The sequence below is a fragment of the Opisthocomus hoazin genome, chromosome Z (assembly GCF_030867145.1).
Source record: "Opisthocomus hoazin isolate bOpiHoa1 chromosome Z, bOpiHoa1.hap1, whole genome shotgun sequence".
Classification (NCBI taxonomy): Eukaryota; Metazoa; Chordata; class Aves; order Opisthocomiformes; family Opisthocomidae; genus Opisthocomus; species Opisthocomus hoazin.
Genome location: NC_134454.1, coordinates 24,193,683 through 24,208,727, shown reverse-complemented (window position 1 = coordinate 24,208,727; position 15,045 = coordinate 24,193,683). Strand labels below are relative to the sequence as shown.

Here is a 15,045-nt window from a genome sequence, read left to right as displayed (position 1 = left end):
TGAGATGATGATTTAGGAAGTATACATTATAAAATCGTATATGCATGATTAAAAAAAATCAAGAAACACTAGAACATGTACATGTGTTGCCATGCTACCACAAATGATCTTGTTTCCTTCCTTGATGCAGTCACAAACACAGGCTGTTAGCAGCAAATTGCATTGTGGTTGTAACTATCGTAGCAAATGTCATGAAGGAATTAAGAGACATCAGTCAACCTTCTGGTATTTAAACAGAGTTTAGGGACAGTACACCGCAACAAGTCTGCAATTCAAATTTGGTTCAAAACTCCTCCACGGAAAGGGTTGAGAATTATGAAGTAATACATTTAGAAAACCAAATCAGTGTCATGGTAAGTGGTAAGTTTCAGCTCGAAGGCTTATTTTGTCAACTTTCTTAGACCCCATCCTATCACAATAGCTATATTATTACATTGTATCGTATCTTTACAGCTTTCAGCTATAATCAAGCATTTCACACTAAATCAAGTTGTTCCAGCAGGAAACAATGGCTAGGGGGTTGCATAATTCAGATCCATTTTAGGCTGACTGCTGTCTCAAAAAATTTCTATCTAGCCTTTAATTAATAGAAAAACAGAAGCTGTGAAATCTAATTCAGTATTCAATAATCAATGCAACAGATCTGTTTAAAACTCCATCCTATATTTTAAGTGCCTACAACTAACTTTTTGTTTATTTTCCTCTGAACAAATGTAAAGATGTATTTCACATATAAAGCAAAACATGGTGAAACATCATGCATTAATGTATGACGAGTAGATGCTAATGAAGATTTCAAATAGTATCAGTCTTCCGTTCCTTCCCTTCCTTATAATCCTAATATCCATTTAAAAATCTTGCATCAAGTATTTCCCAAAGAAATCAAATGCAAGTCTAATGGCTTATATATACTGCAGTTATATCTGAAACAAAAAAGCAATAGTATTAACAAGCAACCTGACCTAAACATTAACACCTGAAGTCAGGGGGCTGGGACAAAAAAAAAAACAACACATAGAAACAAACAGGTAAATTGGAAATGTCATTGTCTTTCACCCTTAGTGAGGTAAGGCATTTTTAGTAAATCATACTGCTAATGAAAACCCTCCTTAATAAATTTAACAACATCCTTCACCTTCCTCCATCATGTATCACTGCAAACTTCAAGTCTGTTGCAAGTCATCCTCCTTGACGTCCATTTTCACTGTTACATTTTCAACAATGGTCTCTGACATTTCTACTAGTTTTGTAGCTTCCATCTTTTTGCTTCTCCTCCCGCCTCTTGACATTTGTTATCACTTCCTCCCTAAGTCTTAATCAGAATCACAAGTACTTCCATTTCTCAAAATACCAGTGAAGCAGTCTCTTTTGTTCAACTATCAATTCACAGAAGTATACAGGGAGGTAGAAAGACATTAGTAGGGTTGAAGAGCAGACACAAGTAGCAAAGCTTGCTTTAAATAAAAAATAGATAGAAGCTGCAGTGCTCAGGCCACCACACATTACTGGCCTGCCATCTCAAGGTTTCTTATTTCCCCATATTAGATATTCACCGGGTTTCAAACCTCTTATTCTCTCTGCTCCTTGATTTGCTATCAGAGATTCTGATAACAACATCTTTTCCCTCATTATTCATTGTATCTGGGGAAAAGTCTAAATCCTGATGAAAAAGATCTTTCTCTACCCTCACCTAGCATCTTCCAAACTGACAAATCCATTCTCTACCCTAAGATTATGTTCAGGAAACAGCTAATCCAGGTTTTAAAATATACTTATGATCTCTGTCAAAAATCAAAGTATTCCTGTATTTCTTCCTTCATTTTTCCTACAGTCTACAAACACTTCATGATAGCTAGAGAAACTCCTGTTTCTTATGTATCACATAAAATCCAGACACCTCACTGATTACAGTTATTAGTGTACACCACCCAGTCCCAAAAGCCAAAAAGGGAAGTTATACCTTGAAGTCCCATCTTGTAAGGGTTTTCCGAGTACCCTAAAATTCCCATGGACTGAGCAGTATTTGTGTGCATTTGCTCCTATAACTTTATCCGCACAAGAACTGCAAGATTTGGATTATTCACTGAAAGGTAAATTTCTGGTGCCTGTTTCAAAAGGATAATCATCTTACCTTTACAGTTTCACTCAAGACTTGGTTTTTATCTGCTTCTTCACTGGAGTGCAATTCCAGTTTATTATTTAACTCCTGTAGCTGTTGTGCCTGTTCATTCAAAAGCACTTGTGCCTGATGCTCCCAATGTAATGCATTATTTAATTCTTCACATGCACTTTCAAACATCTCACGGGTGATCAATTTCTGATAAGGGAAATAAATTATGTTTGATTGCATAACTATTCACTTGTTTACATGCTTGACTTCCAGAGTTCCACTTGCAAACATATAAAATTCTAAAGCAAAAGCGTGCTAAAAATGAATATTTAGGTTTCTTAACATGCAGATAGATCACAAAATAACAAAACAGCAGACAACTTTATTCACTGTATTTTTTTCAAAAAAGCATTCAGCATAAACAATATGCATTCATTTTTGTATTCAAATTAGCACCCCAGGTTGTAAAGAATCAATATTTAGAAGAAAACATGCAGATCTGGCTCCCAGATTTCAGTGCATATCTTATCAACTCTTGTAAACGCCTTCCTGGACTCTTTCTCCCCTCCCCAAAATGTTACAGAAAGAAGTAATTCTTCAAAGAAAATCATCATCTACATTTGAACGACAATCTAAAATGAGACGATTTCATCTAACTGTCTCAGAACTGTAAGGGAACAAAACCCATTAAGAACCGAACTGAAGATGGTTAGACATAATCTTGTCCATTTGAGTAAAAAAAACATTTTACCAGCTAGGAACGGGAAGAACGAATGTTAAATCATCTATTAAATACCCTCTGCTGGAACTGTTTTGACTGGGACACACTGACAGGTCTACCAGCTAGGCCTCAGGACCAACACGGGGCACACCTACAGAAAATGCTGCTCATTCTGGGACACAACTGTTTCGTTTATACTGTGCAAAGCACATATATCTGTTCCCTGTCTCAGATCAAATGTGAGTTCAATTCTGAATGCAACCTACAGAAAATAAGCACAGGAGGATAGGTGCCCAGAGAGCCTCCAGCATCCTAAAACAAGACAAATTTCTTCCCCTCCAGTAACGACTGAAGGCACAGTTCCATGAGTACAACAGGGAACAAACCAACAACCCACAAAATGGAATCAATCCCTCAAACATTATGTCCATGACTCACTATACTGTGGCTTCAAGTGGTTAAGGAATCTTTTTGTTGTCTCTTCTCATTCTCATTCCTGCCAAACAGTGCTATTTACAGATTAGTGAACCCACAGTGTTTAAGTAAATCGATCAGCGACAGCAAAGGATTAATTTGGCACGTATGCGCTACTGAGAACGTAGAAGAGGGCTTTTTTTGACTTGCCATAAACTTACTCCTTCAAGGAAACAACTACATGAAAATGTGCAGTGACTAGCTCAGGATATAACCTGCACTCAAAGATACAGTAAAATGTCTGTCATAATATTCAGCAAAATCCATGCAGAGTTTAAAATACTGCATTTCTGCTTTATCAACTTCTCATGAACATACGCAGCTCATTCCTGCCGACTTCACTCTGTTGAAGTGAAAACTACAAATCCTTTTAGGGTCTAGAGATCACACCAACATTTTCAACATATGGAAGAAAACCTGGGCTGCTAAAAACCAAGCACGTATTTACACAGAATACCTCGTTCTACAAATCAAACAGAAACTCCTGTGGAAAGGAGACACTTCTCAATACCTCTGACTTCTAGTTTAGTGACATTTACAAGGCAAGTTTTCTGGAAAATTCTGTTAATAGTAGATTGATTTTATACTTGTTTTTCAAAAGAACACAAATCAAAAAATGTGTAAAAAGGCAGATCTCTTGTAAGCAGTCTCCTTTAAATCAGATATACTTACAGATTGCTTAAACAGCTCTTGCAGGCTCTGGGCTTTGTCAGCTTCTTTATTCATCTCATTGAAATTCCATTTGAATTCTGCCAGTTTTAGGCGCAGCGAGCGGCGTTCCACCTCTGCCGTATGAAGTCTTTGTGTAAATTCAAATATTTGCTTCTGCAATGATGCTATGCTTTTCTGTTAGTAAACAAATTCATGTGCTATAAAATGTGCTATAAAATCAATCACATTTAATACCCAAGCAAATTACACACAGCTGTCACTTTGTTCTGCATCTCAAAGAGTGCAAGAATGTGAACCTGTTTCACCTACTGCTGAGTGTTACTAAAAATTATGTTTTCAAGGAAGTACCTGTTTTCACATAAGGCCCACAATAAAAGACAGATAATGTGAGAAAGAGTTTCTCTTTTCATTTTTGTTAAAGGGAAGAAGGTTATCTTTACTGAAAGACAGAACAGTAAGCAGGAGAAGAAAGGAAAAAAACAAAACAAAACAAAAAGAACCTTAACATTTAGTTAAAGCCAAAAGCAAGTTCATTCTTATAAAGCAAATACAATTTTGATAGAACTTTAAAACAATCTTTTTCTCAGATGCATTGAATCTCCTTTTAAAATTATTTGACAATAAAAGGTGTATTCACACCCTACTGCTTTTGGATGTTGCAAATCAACTTCCGACTCTCTATATAGTTGACTTCAATAACAGCCTCATAAACAACCTGAAACAAAATTAATGGTACTATCAAGAGAGCTTCACCATAACACTTAACGCTGTGAACCTAATGTTTACATGAAGTAGCACTCTAAATATGCATACCATAATGGGTAGTCTGTCACATAATCCAGCTTCCAGGTCCTGGGTATTTATTTTACTAAGTCCATGAGCCAGCCTCTGCACCAAGGAGTCTCTCTCCAGGTAAGTAATGCTCCTGCTGCTGTCTAGTGGAACAGTCTCCATTATTACATTCAGCTTGTCCATAAGTTTTGAAAAGGAGTTCCTGGCTGCACTTACAAGTAAGCGTCCAGAAAGCCAGGGCTTTCGATCTTTAATAAACAACAACAACAAAGAAGCATCAAGTAGATTATTAGTTTCATTTTTTTCAGTGGAAAAGCAACAACAACAAATAGCATCTTTAAAATACTCAGTAGTAAATTTCCATGAAAGAGTGGAAGATTGAGCTCACAGGAATATCTCAGAGACTTTGAGACAAATTCTGTGTTTAGCAATGAACACTATACTCCTACCAATCTTTGCATGGAAGGGTAGGACAGGATTCTAAAGAATAGGATTTGTTTGTCAAAGAAAAATTTTCCAGCTGTTTTCATGTTCTCCTCCAATACTATACGTTCTTACATCTTTCTTGAATGTTCTGATTTTGTAATTCAGAAAACATCTAAGACGGATGCAAGCAAATGCAAGCCAGGTCAAGTATGTCAGATATGATAGCACATGGTGAATCACTTCATCGCAATATTTACAATGCAAATTTCTGAGGGTTTCCTGACTCCTCTTCCCTCCCCTCTATAGATGTCTAAATCATTTGCTGTTCAAAATTAGTGAGGCTTGGTACCTTAATGCCATACTATTTATATTCTGAGACAAGAGAATATAATTTACCTTATTCCAAGGCAATTAAAATTTTACAGCTACAATTACTTATTTCCCCACAGGATTTTGGTAATCATCCTTCTCATATAATGGACTTAAGGCCCCAGCACACCCAACATGTCCTGCTTACTGCTAGATTCGTCAGGTCTGTAATTAATAATTGTGTTTAATGTTGATAAATAAAATTGTCAGTGCTCCTTCCACTAATTGGTATTCCAGATAACAGTTAATAGGTTTATTTATGCCTTAATAAAAGTCTTGTAATTTAGTTTTCCCTCTGCTAGGCAGGTCTTAATCTGTCATTACTTGTCTTATGATACTATCAGTGTAAGATGACAAGCATGGAAGAGCTTATTTACATTCAGTAGTACAGCAGATCTCCTGTTGCTGCAGTGAATTAAAAACATTTACTTAAGAGTATAAACAGAAAAAAATAACCATAGCTTTTTTAAGTTAAAGCATTTCTTTTTATATATTGCGAGGATAAAGCCAAAGGTTCAAAGCAAACAAAATGTGATTACTGATATTTTTAGATTATGATTCTCATCGTAAAGATTTTATCATTTACACGACATTAAATTTGTCTGTAAGAAAACAAAAAAAAAAGCACATGATAAAGTCAAATATTCTTTTTTCAGATCCATTTTCCAGCTTGGTTTCAAAATACCACTGTTCCAATGATCCCAGTGCTGAACTGGAGTACCATTTTTGAGTACATTCATTACACTTCATAACGAGGATTCCCATTATTCAGTACAATTCAGCTTCCACAACTTAACGCACTTTCTTAGCACGGGGAATAAAAAAGCAAATCAACACCTCTATTTTTTTAATGAGGCGTAGCTTGGAGTAAATACACAGAAATACATTGATATAAGTTACTGACTGCTTTGAAAGATGACATGAGAATATCATGCTATTCCACAAGGAACCGTATCCATAGTCATTGGGAAGAGAATATATGGTTTAAGTACACACATTTTAAGTACCTCCCCACAAAGGATCAAGCAATTACAATAAAAGTATTAAATAATAATTTCTTAGACACATCACAATGTACATTAATACAAACAGGTACGTCACAAAGCGCAATTAATTCACACGTTAAACAAATTAAGGAAAAGACAACATAAAGTGACAGACTTCACTTACAGATGAAGAAAGAATTCTTGTTTACTCTGCTTTGGTGAAATAGAAGTCACCAGTCAGAAGCATGAACTTAGTAGTACTACACAAGACCAAAAATTTCATGCTGAGCTTCAAAAGCTTTTTGTATGTAACAGTTGATGATATCAGTATTCAAAAACCTCGACCTTTACTTTCTCTGGTTTATCACAGTACAGATTCTGTTGAAACCAATTTACAAAATTAACCTTGCAAAAAACCAAACCAAACCACCCCACACTTTAATGAACTTGTACTCAAACTCAAGCTAAGAGATCATTCCAAGACATGCTGTCGTGAGAACTAATGAACAGTGTGAAAGGAAATGATCATGAATGTCAAACCAAACACACTTTTTTTAAAAGTTAAAAGCTCAAGAAACACGCCTCAAATCACCAGAGCGCACAAGACCAAAAGTTCCAGTGCTGAGTGATCTGCATTTCGTTTCTTTCAACTGCCTCAAATGGTTCTGCAGAACCTTGCCATCTTTAAAAAATAATTTTTAAGATACCAAACCATTCCACATTATAGTTCCAGACAGCACCTTCTTGAGCCTACTCTCTCCTGTGATGTGCAGTCTAATCTGGAACTGCCATGATTTCAAGATCTGAAGAGAGCAGATGCCTCTCAGACTGTCTATCTAGATTTTAAAAATTTCAAAATCATTTAAGTCAGTTTGAAGGTTTAAATTCTATTTGAAATATGACTTGAAGAACACAAAATAATTTCATAAGTATGCAAGCTTTCTTTCAAATATTTTTCCTTCTTTCAGAGCCTTATCACTTCGATACTTCTAGAAATTTCATGTCAAACTTTAAATTATTTATCCCTATTTTTTGAACCAAAGGTTCTTGGGAGACTTTTGATCTCATAAGCAACAGAATTCCAAGTAATACATCAGCAGTTAGATCTTGAGGTTCTGTGAAAATGACTTAAAATAGAGATAAGTTATGAAAGAATCACCAATCTGACTGTGGCCATAACATTTCTGCATGGCTCTTCCTAATTCTCAAAAGCAAAACTGTCTTGCATGCAGAGACATCAAGTAAATACAGTCCAACAGAATTCCCATATACTTCAACATCAGCAAAATATCATGAGGTTTAGGGTATTCTAACTAGTCACTTCAGCACACTGATGCTGCAGTAAAGTTTCTCTTCATTCTTTTCCAATTTGCCGTTCTTACTCAACAGTCTATACACAGGAACACTTGCAATACAAAAGTAAGTATTCTGAAATACAGTTCAAACTTTGTTTTGTAAGGATGTAAATTCACGTTACTGAAAACAGGATGATTGTAGAAGGAGCACCTGAAACTGAATCAAAACACTTATGATTCAATGGCTGACTTCTGGTACCATTTTACTGTTCAGCTTTCTGGGAAATGTGTCCTCTCCTCTCCGTCCTGCTATTTCCTCTCTTTCATAGTAATTGTCATTCCTTTAATATCCTTTATTCTGTGACAGAATTGTTCAAACTTTGAAGCTACCAGGTATCAAAGAACTAAGGAAGACAGCAATGCAGAGGAACCAAGTGAGATCTTATTTCAGTCCTCACTGCAAAGAAATTTAGGAAGATGGCTAACAGCTGGGAATCAAGAGGTGACATTTCCAGAGACCACCACTAAAATTTTCCATAGGCATAGCAGAATTCTATATGAGAAGAGACTGAGAAAATTAGGGAATCTAGACACAAATCTAATTAAGCATATACTTAGAAAGCAAACACAGCAGAAACATAAAATAAGCACTGCTATAGACTGTGTAAATTGAGAGCATTTTATTTCTCTCTCAAACGTAAGATATCAAGTAAACAAGATTAAAATAGTATCCATCAAATTCAACCAGTTTCCAGATTTGGAAATTCTAGATTCATATAATATAAAACACAGCATAAAATTATTGCCTTTCAGTCGGCAGCAGTAATGTCCCAGGTTGGGTATGTGCCAGTTTAAGGGCCTATACTTAAGAAATACACAGATCAAATAGAAAGAAATGATGTAGATTTTCTATATGGAAAAAAAATCATGTTTAGCTTCAGTAAAATACTTTTTGAGTATTACAACAGTGGAACAGGGTAATTAGAAAGCTTGTAAGCATTACTTCATTGGAAGCTTTTAAGAACAGGTTTGCCAAGTATCTGTTGGCCTGGTGTAGATGTTTTTTTTCTATCTCACAACACCACAAGCAAATCTGTTTATATGCTTTCTAGAAGCACTCTCCAGCTTTCTGTTTCCATGACTCTATATACTGAAATGATGAAGTATCATATCACCAATTAAAGAAAATTAATCTGTTCCAACAATACAGCTCCCCAAAGATTTGATCCAGAATAGTTTAGATAAAATCCCAAAAATGGAAATGATATAACCACCCTCATAGTATTTTTTCATCTTCTACTACAAGAATACAATTTTAAAATTACCTCTTCTGTTAACAACATCCTGTAATTCAGTGACAGAACTGATTATTGCAGCAAGGAGGTTAGAACTAGTAAACCACCTGAGTGCTTCAACACAGTGAATTTGTTCCTCTTCATGACCTGTGAAACAGAATTGTAGCTAGCAATAAAGCTGAAAAATTTAGATAAGGCACACTAGTATCTCCAGCTCTTTTAGAAACTGACCAAAACTAAGTACTTAAGCTACAAATTATTTCTCTTTTCAGGACAATTTAGGCTGTATTAAATACACTTCCAAAACTACTAAAACAGAAAAGTAGATGTATCTTCTAGTTTGGAAAACATTTTTGACACCTTGTAGGGGGAAACACGAACTAATCTGGTAACAGAAAGGAATAAGAAGATCACATAATCTCTAAAGAAAAATTTAGAAGTCCTGCACTAATATTTTACCTGAATCAGAAAACACCTTCTTTTTTTTTAGTAGGAAACAGACATTAAAAATGATTAATAAAAGACGAGGCAATATGTTTTCAAAAAATATGTTGATAATCAATCATTTAGGAACATTACAAGATCTTTACCACAGACAAGATGTGGTAGCACCTAGTTCTGAAATCCATAATGCAAATATCAAGAGTATCACACAGTGGGAGTTTACGTGTACAGTGGTCACTTTTCATTCAATGATTAACAGACTAAGGATTTCCTTTTAGGGGAAATTACATTTGTCAAGAAATCCAGAAATCACAAATCCAGAAATTACATTTGTCAAAATGTAATTAAATTTGTCTCTATTAATAATAACATTACTATTTCTTATTCACTAACCATGTAATCTGACACAACACTTATCAAAGAAGAAAACAATTAGCTTACTTGACAGATTATGCTTGCCTTTGGAATCTCCTATACAAACCAGAATTCCAATGCCTTCTTTGAAGCCATTTACCCAGGAGAAGAGGGAATTAGAAGACTGGGCTAAAACTTTAAGTCTGTTAGCTGCCAAAACTGCAATCACGCCTCTTCGGAATACACGAATCAGGCCTTTGAATTTTCTTTTCTTCAGGCTTGCTTCATCTTGATTGTTTTCCTCTACATCAGAGAGAGCATGAACTAGGGTCCTAATCTCCTGGTTCACTAATTCATAAATGTTGACCTGATCCTGGAGAAGATCTCTTTGGGAAGACATATCACACAGTCGGCGACAGAGAGGATACAGGGCACCGGCCAGTAGTGCACAGCCTGCCAGAAGAGATGAATGCTCCTTCTGAACCTGTGTTAACGTATTTTTCACAGAAATATTTTCAAGGGCCAATTTCTCCTGTCTTTTTTCAAGGACATAAATTTTTTCCTTGTTTTTCTCTGCTGTTTCTTGGTATTCCTGGGATAATGGGAAACAACAAAACCAGAGGAAATATTAACTGGAAGATATTTTTTAAGATAACAAATTAATTTTTACCCAGACAAAGGCTAAAAGAAAATAATTTTTTCAGATTCAAATAAAGGAACAAAAATTATTAGTAATGACTGTCAAAATATCTCTCCAAGCAAACAGTTACAGAACCAGACACATGAAAACAAATCAATATTATGAGGAAAATTTGCACAGTCTTCAACTACAAAAGGACTCCAGATTTCTGATGGTAATCCACTAGTACTGCAATAGCCCACAGAAGGTCCAACAGTACCTGGTTGTCCACAATACAGTTTTACGAGTTGGCTTAACAACAAGCAATTACATCCTCCAATTTCAGAAAGAACATTGCTCTTCAAAGCAGAACAGAAAGTTAGTGTAAGAGAGAGGAAAAAAAGCAGGAAGACTCTGGAAGATAAACCTAGACAGATTGGCAGCAGCTGGGAAAGGGGAAGTAAAGGTGATCTCTTAATTACTTTGTAATCAACCCCCTACTTATATATTCACAGATTAATTAGGTCTCATGCAGAATTGAGTTTTCAAAATAACAGTGTAACACAGTAATTTTTATTTTGACTAGTGCTATTACAGATTTCTTCAACCGGCAGAATATTTTTTCTTTTCCTCTACATGCCCTGAAACAGGGAAACAGGGAGATTTAAAACAGTAAACCAGTGTAGCAAAATAAAGACACTAACAAGCCAGGGAATGGCAGAACTAAGGTTAGACCATGAAGACGGGTTGCTTTTCATAACACGCAGTTTTGCACAGGAATTAAGACACTACACTGGGACCTCAGAGACTCAGACCAGCTTCTTGAAACATGGGAGTTCTCTGTGACTGGAACAACCACTTGAGGATACGTTTAAACAGGATCCAGCGGTATAAGGAGATAACAAATATCAGGCACTGTTCACAAAGAACCCGCAAATTCAAGTTAAATGCTTACGCTCCAGCTACAATATATGGACACAAAAAGGCAAACATGAATGGAATTACAAGTTCGTATGATGAAGAAAAGAGAAAACTACGCTAAGCTTCAGCTATCTCTCCTAGACCTATAGGTAATTTTGTTCAAATGGGTGAGGTTATTCCTGTGAGCAGTGGCCAAGAGAAGTAAAATGGTATCACCCAGGCACATTCCCATGGGTTCAATTTGATACAGGTCCCAAGCAAGTGGTGAGGGGGGCATCCTAGTTTCTTCTCCCTACTCCATCCTGCAAGCACAACAGGGGAAAAAAAATACACAGCTATCCCTAAAATAGAAATAAAAGATTCTACACTTCTACCCTAGTCAGTTCAGAACAGTTCAGAATGTCTTTGTCCAAATAAATTGGGGGGGGGGGGGGGGGGGGATATTGCTGTGTTGTTAAAATACTGTCACTGATACAAAAATAGAATAGGTAACTAAAAGATTTAATTACAAAATACAATTTACCTGTCACTTTACTATAAAATTAAGTATGAACTTGTACAATACTTTCACTGCTACTGCATTATTTACAGTGTTTGATTTTTATAGGAAAAAACCTCTGATAGCATGACTGGGAGGAACTGAAAAGGTAAGCTGAATTCAGAAAACAACTTATGGTTTCTGGCCATCACAGGTGAAAGGCCAATATCTGAGTAAACAAAGTGTGATGCCTACAGGGCTGTTGGGCAGGAATACTAACATTCAGTGGCCTGGCTAATTAAAGCTTATTTTTTAAAAAAGCTTAGTATTTTTAGCTTATGGTTATACGGTAATGTGCAAAAGTGAACAAGACAATCTCTGAGTACAGAAATGTAAAAGTTTTGTAAGAAAATACACCTTATTTTTACCAGCTAATAATTGCTTTTGTCCTACCCCACACTGTTTCTTTGAAGCTTAAAAGCACAGTTTTTGAAAGGGACATAAAATTCTTTTCCTAGACATTGGCAAGCCAGCTTACTTTGGTGTTTGAGCTTTAAGGGACACTCCACTGGGTTGCAGAGCTTGGTGGATTCCACGAATCCTTAACAAAAAAAATCAGGTGCTACTAGCAACACTACTTTATCCTACTTCTTACTGTGTCCTTGGAAACATGAAAACAGAACTGGAAACTACAAATACAATGACAATCTGACTTCAAAAGGTTTTCCTGTACTTCAACTGTTTTATTTTTCTAAATATATACATCTATACGCCTAAATAAACAACATCAACACCACTGTCCTCCATTTCTTTCCTGTGTTTTAAGTACATGGGCCAGACATGTCTATCAAAGAGACATGGTGGGTCAAGAACAGTACAGTTACATGTACTTCTGCTCGTTTTGCATTGATTGCACTGACTTTTGATACAATTGCAGGATACCACAGCCTTTAGCTAATTCACCTGCCCTGCTGTAATAGCAAGGCTTTCAAACAAACCAAAAAAGGCAATAAAAGAAAATACTTTTTTTCTCCCTAGAGGACTTTTTCCCTTTCCTATTTAGCAAATCTTTTCTTTTTCTGTTGAAATTAACATTTTTAAAGTAGTTCTAGGATTCTTCTCTTACTACACGTTTTTGCATATCAGAACAAAACTCCTGTATTTTAAGTGGTTGCCAAAAATAATGGGACAGATTAATAAATGTCTGCATAATAAACAAACAACAACTGACAGTTAAAATTCAGTGGACATTTCCTATGAGACTGTGCACAATCTGAATAAATCATTTGTGTCAAGCTAAGGAACAGTCACAGTAACATTTTCAGAATGGCACTATCAAATCAAGAGGACTGCACTCCTGCTACACAAGGCAAGGAAAGAGGATATGCATTTTAAGCTCCATTGACTCTCCAAACACGGAGATCATGGACAAAGAGCAATATCTATAGAATGCCTTGTTTATTGCTGATCTGCGATAAGGCCACTCTGAGAATTTCTGCCCTACAGAAAAACAGTGAAACTGCCTTCTGATTACACCATCCATTTGACCTACTGTAACAGCCGTGAAGCAGTACCCACTAATATCCACAGATCTCATCTTGGAGTCAGGGACCCTAAACAGTTCTGGCTGGGAAAAGAAGCAGCAGCAGGTGTCACTGCTACCAACACCTCCAAAGTTTGCAATGTTACATTCTGAAAAGCCCTAACTCTTTACTGCAGTTCTAAGAAACCAAAATAATAATTTCCAAGATACATTACTCATACTGTCATGTAGTTAAGGCTCTCCGTTAACCCCCGAGAGTCTGAATTGACAATCCTCAGTCTGCCTTCGCACATGTACCAACAATTGGAAAAATTAATCAAGTATCAACCCACGAGCTCTGAGGAGAAACGGTCTAGAAGGGGGCATAGAACACTGGTTGAAGACAAAGTTATGAACGAAAAGATGCATCCTATGACATACCATTAGCTTGGTACAGGACAGCAAGAATCCCTCATATTCCTGTTCTAGAAAAAAACTAACATCTACCAGGGATTAGTTGATTAAACTGCTTGTAATCAACCCTCAGATCTTTGGATGGAAAAAACAGCAAATTGCTACAGTTTCCTTGTAGCACTAGAATAAATGTCCTACAGTGATGAGACCCTCAGTTCTACAATGAAATACAGAATACTGGCAAATTGTATTCCATTTACATTGATTATATGTTTCCTATAAAATTTAACGAATATAACCTGTTAAAATAATTAAATTTAAATATGGCATTCTCTATCTTTCTATAAACACTGACACTCAGTAATATCTATAAAACCTTTTGAAGACATTCCATAACTTGTGGCGCATTTTCCCTTGTTTCCTGTGGAAATAAGGTTACAACATTAGTCTGTCTGCACACCTCTGATCCACGAGAGCAATGATCTTGCAGACAAATACAGCTAACAGGCTCAAAATGCAGTATGTAAAAGACAGCCAAGTCTTATGAAAAACAAGCAATCAGGACTAGGACAGCCCTAACAGCAGACTTCCACGGACCCTACGGATCCCATAAAGGCCTAATCTGGTATTTGCAGGTACAAAGTCAGTCACAAACTAGAAATCCAGAAGAAAATAGACTGTCTTCTACCCAAGGCAAACTGGAACACAGAATGGAAAAAAGATGAGACAAAGTTTTGTTGAATCATCTAAGTGTATACAGACATTGCGCTGCCTAGATTACACCACCACCAGCTTGTACTCCAACACTACATGACCTGTGTTATAAAACACGCCCAGATGTTTAAGGGCACGCATTTCCCTTTTAGAAACCCAGTAGTCCTGCACAGCAAGTTGACAGATAAAGTCTTTTCCAGAAGACACGTCTAATGCACAGTCCACATAAGAGAGTCATGTTTTCAGTACACACTCTGCTTGCTGTCAAAACGAGTCAGCTGAGAAGACTGGCAGGTTCAGCACCATCCTGAAGAATGGTGCAGTCCTGCACAGCACCAATTCTCCACAATACGCCACAGTTCCAAAACAGATGATTCATATCTTTCTTTTGTGCAGCATCCATAGAAGTTAGAAAAAGAACTTTAAATTAAATTTTATT

General features: G+C 36.3%; 1 protein-coding gene across 13 annotated transcripts in view; it reads right to left on the bottom strand.

Annotated features, from left to right (window-relative positions):
• The window catches only part of CCDC171 (coiled-coil domain containing 171), a 152,784-nt gene that overhangs the window by 74,467 nt on the left and 63,272 nt on the right, over nt 1-15,045 (bottom strand). For all 13 annotated transcript variants that reach the window (XM_075410936.1, XM_075410935.1, XM_075410934.1 and 10 more), the window contains 5 exons: nt 10,026-10,530; nt 9,171-9,287; nt 4,791-5,017; nt 3,978-4,151; nt 2,132-2,317 (listed from right to left, as the gene is read on the bottom strand). In XM_075410936.1, coding sequence (XP_075267051.1) covers nt 2,132-2,317; nt 3,978-4,151; nt 4,791-5,017; nt 9,171-9,287; nt 10,026-10,530 — 1,209 coding nt within the window. The remainder of the gene's footprint in view (nt 1-2,131; nt 2,318-3,977; nt 4,152-4,790; nt 5,018-9,170; nt 9,288-10,025; nt 10,531-15,045) is intronic.